Source organism: Corvus cornix, chromosome Z (assembly GCF_000738735.6).
Source record: "Corvus cornix cornix isolate S_Up_H32 chromosome Z, ASM73873v5, whole genome shotgun sequence".
Lineage (NCBI taxonomy): Eukaryota > Metazoa > Chordata > Aves > Passeriformes > Corvidae > Corvus > Corvus cornix.
The window spans coordinates 54,938,705-54,952,773 of NC_046357.1; the positions used below are offsets into that span (position 1 = coordinate 54,938,705).

The 14,069-nt window shown below is 37.3% G+C and overlaps 1 protein-coding gene across 17 annotated transcripts in view; it reads right to left on the bottom strand.

Moving 5' to 3' along the window:
* The window catches only part of ADGRV1 (adhesion G protein-coupled receptor V1), a 332,117-nt gene that overhangs the window by 84,449 nt on the left and 233,599 nt on the right, over positions 1 to 14,069 (bottom strand). For all 17 annotated transcript variants that reach the window (XR_005603898.1, XR_002273300.2, XR_002273301.2 and 14 more), the window contains one exon: positions 9,012 to 9,169. Coding sequence is in view for 14 of the 17 variants with exons in the window: in XM_020584155.2 (XP_020439744.2) it covers positions 9,012 to 9,169 (158 nt within the window). In the remaining 3 variants the exon portion in view is untranslated. The remainder of the gene's footprint in view (positions 1 to 9,011; positions 9,170 to 14,069) is intronic.

A 14,069-nucleotide genomic window follows, 5' to 3' on the forward strand; every position in this document is an offset into this window, starting at 1 on the left:
ACAGGCTGCAATATTTTCATGACAGGTTTGGACTAGATTACAAAAAGCATGAACCAGGAAAAATATAAGGATGATGTAAAAAATTAATTACCTCAAGAACCTAACCAAGAACCTAAGAGGAACTGTACTCAGTATATAAAAAGTTTGCCTGGCCTTGCCTTCACGAAGGGCCAAAAAAGTTGGCCAGATATGATACATCTCCCAGCAATCCTCCTATTTACAACTCAGGAACTTCCTTAACCAGACCCAAGGTTTTTCTTTTTTTCTATTTAGTAATCTTCAGGGGACTTTTCTTTCACAAAATCATGTTGAACCAGTTATAGTGAACTTTGATGGTTCAAAGGAATTATCAGTGCAAGGAACTCTACAGTAACATCATAAGACTCAAGTAATAAAATGCCAGATTCCCCAGCTGAAAAAGCCATCAGCCTTATGTTTGCTGTTTAGTTTCCTTATAGTAGAAGCAAGAACAAGAAACAGCAGGAAACAAAACGGAATGTTTCCAAAGAGTTATGATTTCATCAACAGTGTTTTTAAATTTGTAACAAACTAAACCCTCACAATTCTATATTTCTGAAATAAATAGAAAATAAATTCTGAAATTAAAAAAAAAGACAAAGAAAAGTCTTTACTGGTGACAGTTTAAAGTTTCATCCTCTGTTGCATTTTAAGTCATCTGAAGATGTCCCTGCTCATTGCAGGGAGGTTGGACTAGATAACCTTTAAAAGACCCTTCCAACCCAAGCCATTCTATGATTCCATGGTTTTTAATGACCTACTGAGAAAAATAATTTCATGATGAGGGTCCTATGTCTACACCTACACCTACTGCAACCTAAGAAGGCTGGTTACTGAGGTCCACAAAGAATTTTAACTCCACAGGACTGTGGTTCAAGTCAGTCTCTTCATGAATTCTTCAGAAATGAGAACTGCAACACTTGTCACATTCATGTGCCTGAAAGGATTGGAAAAGTGGTGATAGACACTAAATTTTAGAACACAGGATGAAACTGCCTAAAATTTATTCATAGCTGGGGTCTAGATTTTGCCAGTTGAATAGTGCTGCTTCAGACACTGCAGTGAAAAAAAAAAAATTCCAGTACCAAATGCATCCTGTCCATTGACTGCCTTTGTATGCACAATACAAATCTTTTGGAAATCATGGGAAGGGGATACCTGCCAGCTTCTGCATATGAGAGCGCTAAGAGCCATGTGGCCTCCTGGTAGACCAAGGCTGGGAAGATGAGCAGCATTGAAGAAGAAAGTAGTGGAAGCAACTGTGAAGAGGAACAAGAAGATGAGGAGGAGCCTTGCACCATGATGCACTGTCATACTTTCAATAGCTCACCTAACAGCAAGTTGAAGATTGAGGTACATTCATACATGGCATTGTAACTTCACTAATGAAGGGACAGTTGCTATGGTTAGCCTCTCATCCTTGTGTAGTGCCAATTGACTATGAATGAATAGTTTGATGGTACCTTATACAACCTGTTTTATCAGGCAGGGAAGAAGTGATGAAAACCTCCCGGACAATTTCAGTCAACACCTGCTCATGGTGCATAGTGAAAAGTTTTTGAAAAATGCCTTCCTGTTTTGTGGGTTTTTTACATTAAAGTTAGGAAAAGCAATGAACAAGCACTTAGAGAGGAAAACTACTATCTTAATTAACCAACAACTCACTTAAACAAAGGCATCAAAGCAGAAGTATAAGCCCTATGAAACCTGAACGCCTTCCTTCCTTCCTTCCTTCCTTCCCTCCTTCCTTCCTTCCTTCCCTCCTTCCTTCCTTCCTTCCCTTCCTTCCTTCCCTCCTTCCTTCCTTCCTTCCTTTCCTTCCTTCCTTCCTTCCCTTCCTTCCTTCCTTCCTTCCTTTCCTTCCTTCCTTCCTTCCTTCCCTTCCTTCCTTCCCTTCCTTCCTTCCCTTCCTTCCCTTCCTTCCTTCCTTCCTTTCCTTCCTTCCCTTCCTTCCTTCCTTTCCTTTCCTTCCTTCCTTCTCCTTCCTTCCTTCCTTCCTTCCTTCCTTTCCTTCCTTCCTTCCCTTCCCTTCCTTCCTTCCTTCCTTCCCTTCCCTTCCTTCCTTCCTTCCTTCCTTCCTTCCCTTCCTTCCTTCCTTCCCTTCCTTCCTTCCTTTCCTTCCTCCTTCCTTCCTTCCTTCCTTTCCTTCCTTCCTTCCTTCCTTCCCTTCCTTCCTTCCCTTCCTTCCTTCCCTCCTTCCTTCCTTTCCTTCCTTCCTTCGTTCCTTCCTTCCCTTCCTTCCTTTCCTTCCTTCCTTCCCTTCCTTTCCTTCCTTCCTTCCCTCCTTCCCTCCTTCCTTCCTTCCTCCTTCCTTTCCTTCCTTCCTTCCTTCCTTCCTTCCTTCCTTCCTTCCTTCCTTCCTTCCTTCCTTCCTTCCTTCCTTCCTTCCTTCTTCCTTCCTTCCTTCCTTCCTTCCTTCCTTCCCTTCCTTCCTTCCTTCCTTCCTTCCCTTCCTTCCTTTCCTTCCTTCCTTCCCTCCTTCCTTCCTTCCTTCCTTCCTTCCTTTCCTTCCTTCCCTTCCTTCCTTTCCTTCCCTTCCTTCCCTTCCTTCCTTTCCTTCCTTCCTTCCTTCCTTCCTTCCTTCCTTCCTTCCTTCCTTTCCTTCCTTCCTTCCTTCCTTCCTCCTTCCTTCCTTCCTTCCTTCCTTCCTTCCTCCTTCCTTCCTTCCTTCCTTCCCTGATATTAGTGAAAAAATTCTCCAGAACAACAAGTCTGAGCAACGAAAAATGATAAATCAAATGAAATTCAGAAAACTGAAAATTATTGAATATTAGTGCTCTGAAGTGTAATGCAGAATGTGTCTTTGCAGAAAACATCTATATGATTTAATTGTGGAAAAAAAAGAATGAACTGTGCTTCCATAATATATGAAATGTCTGTATTCTCACCACAGTGCTGGTCCATATTATGTCTTTTTCTTTCTTTTTTTCCTTTTGTTTTTTCTTTTTTTTAATAAATAAGAAATTCAATAAATGAAGCAATTGAATAATACAGCTTTAATTATCTTCTGAGTTTACCTGTAAATATGTACTATGTGTCTTCTCTTTAGGCTGTTAAACTGCAACTGATAATGGAACGTTAATTGCTTTTAACAGTTCTTGGCTAAACATGAAGGCTTACAGCAAAACCTGAAAGACCTTTACAGACAATTTTTCCCAGATAACTGGGGAGAGTGTGTTGCTTCACAGAATTTCCACAATTTGTGGGAGACCTAAATTAGTAAAATATTTACAGGCTATTGCTTAAGAAGTCATCAGTTAAACTTAGCAATGTAAATATAAAAATGCCACAGAAACATTTTTTTTAAAAATAAGCTTGAAAACAGTGCTCCAAATCCTGCTGGCTGTTTTCAGTTGTTTTTGACAGCTGCAGTAAAAAAAAAAAGGAGTTTGGTAACAGGATTTGTGGTCAAAATTAAAAAACAAACAAACAAACAAAACAGATTTCTCTCATAAAGTTCAGAGAACAAAATAACACCACCAAGAACATGCAATCAATAAATCATAACAAAACCACTGATTTCTGACTGGGAATGTGCAGAATTCAACAGTATCAGATACTGAAAACCAGAAAGATGGTATCTCCATGCCCATTAAATCCAACTGGAAAAAAATGTTCATTGATAGTTTGTAGAAATAGGAAGTAAAAAAACATGTTAAAATATTATTTTTTGTTAATTTATATTTTTTGATCTGCTCCTCCTCGTGGCAAGGAAAACTTTGAGATTAAAGGATACTTTCTAAAAGAAAAGCCCATCTCCTATTAAGCATAAGAAATACATCACTGCTTCAAAATCATAGAAGACTAGCCTCTCTAGCACTAAATCTCAGGGTTTTGGCAAACTTTCACATACATCTTTAAGACGTTATAATAAAATGAAAAAGGGGCATTTTATCATAGCTTATGCTATTATTGTTATGCAAGAAACATGGCAAATCCCAGAAAAGTAGCAAATCAAAAGAATAAAGAAAAATTTGAGCCTATGTATCTCCACATAACAAAATTATTTAGATCCATTATTAAAAATATTAAATGAGTGCTAAATTTGCAACTATGCAGTCACAACTCATGTACCTGACCTTGCTTCTGCAGATTTCTTTGAAGGAAAACAGCTAATTTGGACACGTGAAGCACAGTGGAAGCAATCTAAATTACATGAGTGAAGATGTAGTATTTATGTTATTGTCTTATTCAGATCTTAGTTATTTATTTCAGCTTCTAATTATGCTTGTGCATTTTGTCCTAACAGTATTTGTAAAAAATCTTGAAGGCAAAGATTTGTTTTTCTCCTAATTACAAAAAAGAAAAGCTCCTGGAGCACTATGAAGACTAAAATATTATATCCAGTGTGTGTGATGAATACCGTGAATACTGTCCATAACTCTTAGTTCAGAAGTAGCCAATATCTGGTTCTTGATTTCTAGATGCATATTGCCATTTCAAGATGAAAGCATTCCTGCAATTCACTGTTCATTTGATTCTCTTGGGTACATAATATTTATCTTATGAATTGAGATAAAGATTTTAGCATCTATCTTACAGGATAGGGAAGACACAAAACTACATGTTTAGACATACATTCTCACTTGCAATCAAAAGTCCTGTCCTCAACATAATTTTCTGAGGACAGAAACATATTTGGAATGTCCTGCACTCACATTTTTTGGGTTTACTTGTTTCTTGAGAACATCAGATAGTAGTAGGTATAAGCAGATTAATTACCATGTTCTGTTGTGACTAGGAATTGCATACTGCTAACACAACAAATATATTTGGAGATTGGAACTAGATGATCTTCAAACCCTAACCATTCTATGATTTTACATTAAAGAAATTTATATGAAGGAACATGCAAGTAGGTAGTTAAAATTTTACAACTAAGTATCTAAGGCATTCTTCATGGAGTTCTATTTTGGCAACATGAAGTTTTAATCTTTACATTAATTCTTTTACAATTATGATATCTGATGCAGGTAAGTTCTATTTCATATTTAATAAGTAGGGCATGAAAATTAAGTTAGTTCAAGATTCATTCAATAAATGAAACTCATCTATTTACAATTATCAGAAAAAAATCAAGTTGTTATGTTACATTTTTAAATATTTTTGTGAAATTGTAAAAGGTTATTATAAAAGGTATATATCATGTATATTGGATTGCTGTCTTGTTACTATTCATTTTCTGTATTTGCATAGTAGGACCTGTCACTAGTGGCATTTCACAGGGCTCCATCCTCAGCCCCATGCTCTTCAACATCTTCATAAATGACTTAGACACAGGACTGGAAGGGATACTAAGCAAGTTCACAGATGATACAAAACTGGGAAGAGCTTTTGACTCCCTTGAAGGCAGGGAGGCCCTGAAGAGAGACCCCAACAAATCAGAGCACTTGGCAATCATCAACCATATGAAGTTCAACAAGGGAAAGTGCTGGATTCTGCACCTGGGATGGGACAACCCTGGATGTATGCACAGACTGGGAATGAGATACTGGAAAGCAGTGCCATGGCAAGGGACCTGCGGGTCCTGATCAGTGGCAAGTTGAATATGAGTCAGCAGTGCCCTGGCAGCCAGGAGGGCCAAGCATGTCCTGGGGCGCAAACTTAAATATTAGTTAACGCAAAGGCTGTTTATCCAATGAATGCTTCTGATTTGTCTCCTGTCAAGGCTAACTTTTGAGAAGGTGTTTTCTATATACAGCAGGACAGTCAGCCAACAGAACATGTTTACTGAAAGGCTGGCAAACAGAACCAGTACAAAGTAAAGACACTTTTTGAGCAAACACAATTCCTATCTCTGAATGAGTACACTAGACGTAGAGTTAGCATTCCTTGAAAATCAGCTTTCACAGTTTTTTCTACCTTTCGCACTTTTCTTTCCAACATTCACTTTTGAGAAGGAAGAGCTGACTGCTCTAAGAGATAACAAATTCTTGACTCTCCCACTGCCCTTTCTTGAGCTCTCTACTGTTGAGAAAAATTCCCTGAGCTAGGTAAACTATATCAATCACCATGTTAACCAACATGACCAGTAACAGAGCAATTCTGGAACAGTAAAAAAGAGCATGAGAGGGCAACCTCACATATTTAGTGTTCCAGACAGGGTAATGAGAAGTGGGCATATTGCTCAAATTAAGACTTGATATATTTACAAACCCTATTTACTTGTGTTTATTCTACATTACAACCTTGTTTTAATCATATTCTTTTACACTGATGGCCTACTCACAAGTAAAGAGTATTAACACCCTCTTCGAAGATCACAGACCACTGCCAAAGGAATTGACAGCAATTACTGAAAGCAGATTTTTGCTGGGCTAGCTGTCTTTGGGCCACGGTGTTTTCTTGAAACTACCAGCATAGGGTATGAGATGAGAATTTAATTAAGGGTACCCAGGACAAATCCAGAGGACTAGGAAGAATATATGCATGACAGAAAAGGAGGTACAATTAAAAATGGGCTTCTGTGCATAAATATAAGTAAATAATCCCTCCAATTATATCTCATAGTTTTGCAAGAAAATATTTATCTGTCTACAAACAGATCCTCTTTGCAGCTACCAAACGTTTTCTTTTACGCATATATGGTGAAACCCAGCATTGTTATTCTGCTCTTGGGAAATTAAAAATACACAAGAGTATCCTTTAGTGTGGGTAGCAATAAACTCTGCTCCTAGGACAGAAATAAATAGCAAAAAACTGTGCTGCTGACTAAGTTCAGCAAGATGTTTTACAGAATTTACAGAATTAACTCTAATAGCTGCAGAAGAAAAATGTGGTGGCCTTCTATAATGGAGTGACTGTATTGGTAGAAAAGGGAAGAGCAACTGATGTCATCTGTCTTGAATTTTCTGAGTCCTTTGACATAGATAAACTGTTGCTTGGTGGCTCCACCTTTCCCCTGGTTTTGGATGAAACAGAGAGAAACCCTGGCTTATTCATTGCCATAAGAAAACAGAATAATCATGGATGTATGTGCAACTTAAGGAGGCAACATTGCCAAAAGACCTTCCTAACACATAGTGTCTTGTAAGCCAGAACTTGATGCAGGCATAAGCCAAGGCTCCCTCTATGTTTCAAAAGTAAGATATCATCATGAAGCTGATTGCAGACAACTTTGCTGGTGTGAAAAATGTTTCCCACAGCAGCCATTTACGTGGCTACAACAACACGAGCGGGAGCAGCTCACAGTGATTTTGTAAGAAGATAGAATCAGCTGAGTCAACATCAAGATTCAAGAGTTATAAGTGGATACTGGGCCTTACCACTGCAAACTGCCTTTGAATATGTTTTATAAAGTACTATATACCCATAAGACATTAAAAAGACTGTAAATATACTACCACAACCTTTAATTTCAGAAGAGGAATATTCAGTCAAAAAAGTCAGAGGCCTTTAGTTAACAGTTATTCTGTTACGTAATTATAGGCAATGTTACAAATTACAGAAATCACCACGTTTTCTCTCTAGAAGCTTACCCCATAAACACAGCTACACAGAGACTGCTTATACAATCTTGGGCACCATAAATTGCAGGAGACAGCTTCTTTTTCTCTTTAAAATCTGCTCCCACTGTCACTGTATGGAGTATTTCATTTGTGCTTACAAAACCTCTTTGGTAGCAAAACAGCAGTTTGCCTTGCAGGTGGACAAGTAGTAAAAGTTACAACTGACTTTAAAAAAAAAAAAAAATCTTACTGAACTTTTCTGTTCCCATTTTTTTTTCTTTTCTTCTGAGATTTGGCATTTTCTAGATTCTGTTGAAGAAAGGAAATGCCCAGAATCCTATGCTAAGAATCCTATGCTAATTTGTTCCAACCCTACTATTTCATGTGTTTAAGTCCTGCAGTTATAATTTCTTTTAGTACTTTCTGCCATTTTGCAAGACAATTTTATTTATCACATTGTTTCAATATTCAGTTTGCTATTTTCCTTTAGTTTAACTGCTCTGAGACAAGCCTTAACCCTCAACATATTAATAAGGAATATCCCTAGAGTTACCCAAACAAGGTAAATTATAAATAAATTAACTGAATGACTGACAAGAGGAGCCACCTCTGTGCATTTATATCCGAGAGAAATGAAAGAGTGCCACTAAGGTCTTGAATATCATCAGACCTTATCCAAATGCATACAGGTCTTAGTCAAGCAAACACTGTGTCATTAAAAAGGACCCCAAATACAAAAAAATGATTTGCACTAGGTTATAAAACTCATATTCTTTTTAAAAAATACAATGAAGACAAAAGAAATATTCCAAGCTTCCCACAGAGTGTCCTATTATTATTAGAGTATTGGTCTAAACTGACGCAATTTTATTTTGGGAACATTGTTGTACTTGAAATTGTTCTGACGGAGGAGGCCAACTGAAACTTCCTGTTTTGCACAAGACAGATCTTTCCTTTCAAGCATGTTTCAGTTGCAAATAGCATAGGAAGTATCAAAACAGAAGCATTAACTCCAAACAGTCCAGTGTACAGCACATCCTGTGCATGGCTTTGCAGCTACCAAATACACTGCAAAACACAGGGACTGAAGCTGTGCCCATCACTTGGTTGAGCATCCATAGGTTATCATGCTCTGCAAGTGGGCAGTCATTTCACCTGAGCACCCCCAGACTTCCTTGGGACAGGATGTTCAGTATCCCCAGCCAAAACCTGGCATGGGGACACAGTGCTCCAAGCAGGGCAGTGCTTTGTTTTATTTCTGTTCTCTTTAGCTACACTAAACTTAGTCACAAAGCCAGTGATACTAATTTCTTGTTCTAGGTTTTACACATTTTTATTCCCCTCAGACCGTTAAACATCTGCATAACTTTTATCATCAAAGTACTTTCACAGACTTCAAAGGGACACTAGCAGGCCGAATCTTAAACTAAGTGCGTAGGTATCTACCGAACTATGGTTTCAGGTGGGGTTCTCTGAACTGGTGAGAACAGTCCGTACTGCTTGAAAGTACAACTTGTTTGCACAGGGGTAGCCAACAAATCATACCTGCTGCATTTGTTCTTCCTCTGAAGATATCGTCATATGCCTTCCATTGAGGAGTCACCTGGTAGGCGTGGATGAACACCACAAAAACCACCACCAAGCACATTAATGGCACCAGAGCAGCGGTGAAGAGAGCAGCATAGGCATTTGGAATGAAACACCTGATGGAAAAAAAATGGAAAAAAATGCTGTTGATAAACATAAGAGACACCTTGAAAGGCCATAAATAGAATTTCAGGAACAAATATTTTTGAAAAATGATGTGCTTTACGAACCACAAATTCTTTAACTCTGTTCCCAGAGTAACTTTGATAGGTCCCTTTGTGTTCTGTTGGTTCTTATCATCACATCTTAAGGAGTATAGCTTTTGCTCTTACAGTATGCATGTTATATTTAGCCTAACCAATGTTGGAAAAATTTAAACTTGTAATTATATTTTAACAAACTCCATGCTGCTATATTCATTTAAAGTGATCATTCTTAGTCATCAGTTTCTAAAAGGACATTATGCAATTGTCTATACTTAGCTCCTGAAACCACAAATTAAATTTTGAAAAATATATTTTTAAAATAAATGAATGAGTCCTAAAGGCAACATAACTATTCCTTCTCAAGTTCTTGGAAATTACATGTCATTTGCTCAGAGAAGCCAAATCCTTACTCCCTCTTCCTTTTTTCCCCCAATTGTTTGGTCTCTCCTTGCCTTTTTCATTTATTTAAGGTATAATTATTTTTAAAGATGTGTGACGAACACGAATTATCTGTGAAAGAGTCAAATTATGCATATATGATGATGACTTGAGGAAAATGGAGATGATAGTTAAGGAGAGGTCTCAAGGGTATGAGAGATCAGGGTTTTCTGTTCTCTCCCTGGAGACCAGTATGTGCTTTACAGCCACTGACCTACTCTAGAGATGACGCACAAAAGAGCAGCCCAAGGGACGGTGCAGGAGTCAGTATGTCTAGAGATTATGTGGTCACTGCTATCCCTATTAAGAGGGTGTAACTTACCCAACCCTTCTGTTTCTCAGGTCAGCTTGTCTAAGTAAGCTCAGAGTTGATGCTGATATAATATATGTCTAGAGAGAGGCCTAGGTACATGTTTCACTGGTATACCTGGTATAACTTCTGGGTTTGCTTGTGCATACTTTCATACACTGCCAGAAAGTCAAGATTGCATCCCTTGCTGTCTCTTTCAGAACATCAGTCATGCATACTCAGTGAATCCCAAAAATAATTTCCAGCACAATCTAGAAACCTTCCACAGCTCTCTGCAGAATGTAGAGGCTTGGTCAGACACCAAGCTTAGACACAATCTGATAACGTAACTGAGCAAGTAAGCATCAAGGAAAGTAGGAACACAGAACTGCAATTAAAAGTGTTTGTACTTTCCTCACAGAAAAGATACTTCAGTCTTTTACTCATCTTGGTGGCCTTCACTGGACTTTGTCTGTCCATGACTCTTTTGTACTGAGAAGGCCAGAACTGAACCCAGCACTCCAGATGTGACTTCATAAGTGCTGGGAAGAGGGCAGGGATCACCTCCCTTGACCTGCTGTCAATATGGTTGATATCGGACACAACATCCCATCCATTTCATCTTTCAAACTTTTACTATTTCTTAGGTATGAAAGTTATTTTTGTTCCTCAAATTCATTATTGAGTTGGCACAATTAGCACTAAGAAATGAAATCATATTACCATAACCTATGCTGCTTTAATAATTATACCGAAGGCAAGAATATTAGCACAAGAACAGTCTCCTTTAAAGTATTTATGTTCTGAAATCTGTATTTTTTTTCATCTTGATACATTTTTGTATTTCAAAGACAATATATATTCTCAAAACCTACCTGAGTGTCTTGAAACTTTATTGGGAACACTCCATTATATTCAGTTAACAAAAGCTGTATAAAAATGAAAACCCACAGAGATGGATCACTTTTACTAATACCCCCAGGTACTTGCTCTAAAAAATACACTGGTAAGTTATGTAAAGAAATACACAAAGCTGTATTAATCTTCAAAGCTTACTTTGGATTTTTTCCTTGAAGCAATGGTGAGCAATTCAATGACAACCACATCATCCTGTAAGATTTATTCATATATAGTAATGTGATGATATATGTTGACAGATACATTTTAAGATGGAAATCATATAGGATATCATTATAGGGACCAGCTGCAATTATTTATTATACTTAACACTAGGGGCACAGCTATTATTCCATTACCATGACATGTTTGTCACACAGAATTACTGTGTGTTGTATATTACTAGTACTGGATAGGAATACAAAAAAAAAATACCCCAAAATATCAGCTAAGTTGATGCTTCAGAACACAACTACTCTACTTAAAAAGGCCTATATAGACTGATGTGGAAACTTAAAAAACTACATCATTTCAAACTTTATTTGTCTGAAGATGAGCATTATTTCCTGCAGTATATTCTTTCCAGTAAGTTCCTTTTTTCTTTTTTATTTTTTTTAAGGCCCTAGATTTCTTTTTTAAGTTTTTTGTTTTGTTTGTTTTGAATTTGAGTAATAGCAAAAAAAAAACAACCAACCAATCAACCAAAGCCATACACTAGAATACTGCCTTCTGCAAGAGAGACAAAAAAACCCCAAACTGTTAGCTTCTTCAGAGATTGTAATTTTATTCCAAGGATTCTCTGACTTCCTAGGAACACTTCCTCTTATCAAAATGTATGTTTTTTCCCTGACTGTTTTGAGAATTTTTGTTCCCAGCTTAGGTCTCTTCTAGATTTGAAAAGAAGGCTATTTAGCTTTTGTGCCAAGCTGCCACAAGTCTTGCCCTTCTTGACTATTGTTATCTGACTGGAGGGTCCATCTTTGGTTCTGTGTTGACCACTCTGTTCTGACCACTGACTTTGTTGTGATGTCTAATTTTGTTTTGATTGCTATAAATTTTTGTGTTAACTTTGCGTGAGGACTTAAAGAATGCAATTCCATGTCTCAAAACACTGTGCCCATAGAAAAAGCCATCACAACAGGAACTTGAGATAAACAATTTTTTATAGAAAGCTGATAACAAACTGATGGAATTTTTAACCAGCCCCCATAAATTCTTGTATTTTCAGTTCATCAATTTTTGTGATTTTTTTGTGTTTTCATTGAGGGGAACTTGTTGGGACACCACATATTGGTAGGATCATATAAGACAAACCACTTCACATACTGTTAGTTTCATTTTTGCTGAGTTCATTTCATCTTTTTACTGAAAATAAAATGGTGTGCAAAAAGCTTTTATCTTATGGATGTATTATTTTATTTCAACCCATTGAGAATTAGAAAATTCAACCTAATTTAGCATGGTAGTTGGTACAAGAATTTATGCAAACTGGGATCATGCAAACATGTATTAATCTTCCTAGTTCTGCCCCAGAAGGCTTTTTTTATCATGACTTGGCAAAATTTTTCAGAAATATCAGAAATATTAATAAGTAACTTAAATGATCTTAACAAAACAAAAGAAAATATTACATGGAAAATGACTGAGTACCCCTTCCAAACCAGAATGAGGGGGAGCCATGGACTGCAAATGGGTCATGGATAAAATACAAAAAAGCCTTTTACTAGCTCTCAAGACTTGTTATCATTTTTGGAAATACTTGTATTTTCACATGAATATGTCAGATGTACTGTTAGGTTTCCTAGCATGTGTCCTAAGAGAATATTTTAACCTCATCTCATTTCCTTTATCTATTCTAATCAACATGGTAACTATAGTACACTGTGAGCCACACATGCTTCCAACTTGTGGGTGCAATTCACTGTAAGAGTAATTGCAAAGGAATGTAATGAGAGCAATTTGCCCACTGAAAAAAATAAACAAAAAGAAAAGAGTTAAAAAAAAAGGAAAAAAGAGAAAAAGGCAACAACTAAATTTAAAAGGGAATTAATTTCACTTATCACCCTATCAAAAATTGCCACAGCTTTTATTCTGTGTAGAAATTAAATCACAATGGAACTTGACTCTATTCTCTAGAACTGAGTATAGGCTTGATGTAAAGATGTGTTTGTCTGAAAACGTTTTTATATGAGAGCCCTTTTCATATGAGAACTTTTTTATATTGTTGCCCCCGTGGGACAAGAATGTGGGTCCCTTCCAAATCAGAATATTCTGTAATTCTGTGATTATCTACAAAATTCCTCCAACTATATGTTGACATGGTTGAGAAAGAACCCTGCTTTAAAGCCTTGAAAGTACATGAACACACATCCTCAACAAACTCATTTGCACTTGTTCCAGTGTGCAAAGGTAATCAATTGTACTACGAGACCTGGTCATACCCCTGAGTCTTGGCTGACTGAGAAAATGCACGTTTTAGTATGTGACGTGTATGTGCTTGGGATACCCCGATATGGAATTTAAAAATCAACACTTGCTGTGTAATTCTATGGCTAATTTCAAGCCCCAAATGTACTTGACAGACACCTGAACTTGCAAGACAAGCAAGTTTGGGGTGTCCTGATGTTTGAAGATGTTCTGATGAAAAGTGACTGAGCCTAACTCTGCATGCTGGACTAAGGTGCAGGATAGTGTTCCCATCTATTTGCCCAAATTGTGTCTTTCACTATTCATCGGCAGGAAGGATATGACAGGAACTTAGTTCTCCTGAGCAAAACTGAGAATGGATCAGTAATATATGTGCCCCAGATATGGTGGGGCAAAAGATAGGTTTTAGGTTTAAGGTGAGTTTTACACAGAACCAGTGGGTCTTAGGAAATATTACATGGCAGGTACGTGCCTTCAGTAGTGCACCAGATATGAGTCAGAGATCTTAACTTGCAGTTCCAACAAGTGTCAAAAATGTCTTTACAAAGTCGGTTGGCATTAGAAATGTTACTATTAAAGAAATAAGGGGTATACGAAATGTTAAATCTTACTGAAAATGAAGGCGCTATTACCATTCACAATGCAATGTCATCAATTGAAAAAACCTGAGCCAAAGTGAAAGAAATGGCTAATCAGACATCAGAACTTTTCCAATCACTCCAACCCTAAGGTTAGCTTCAGGAAATTAACCCCAGTGTC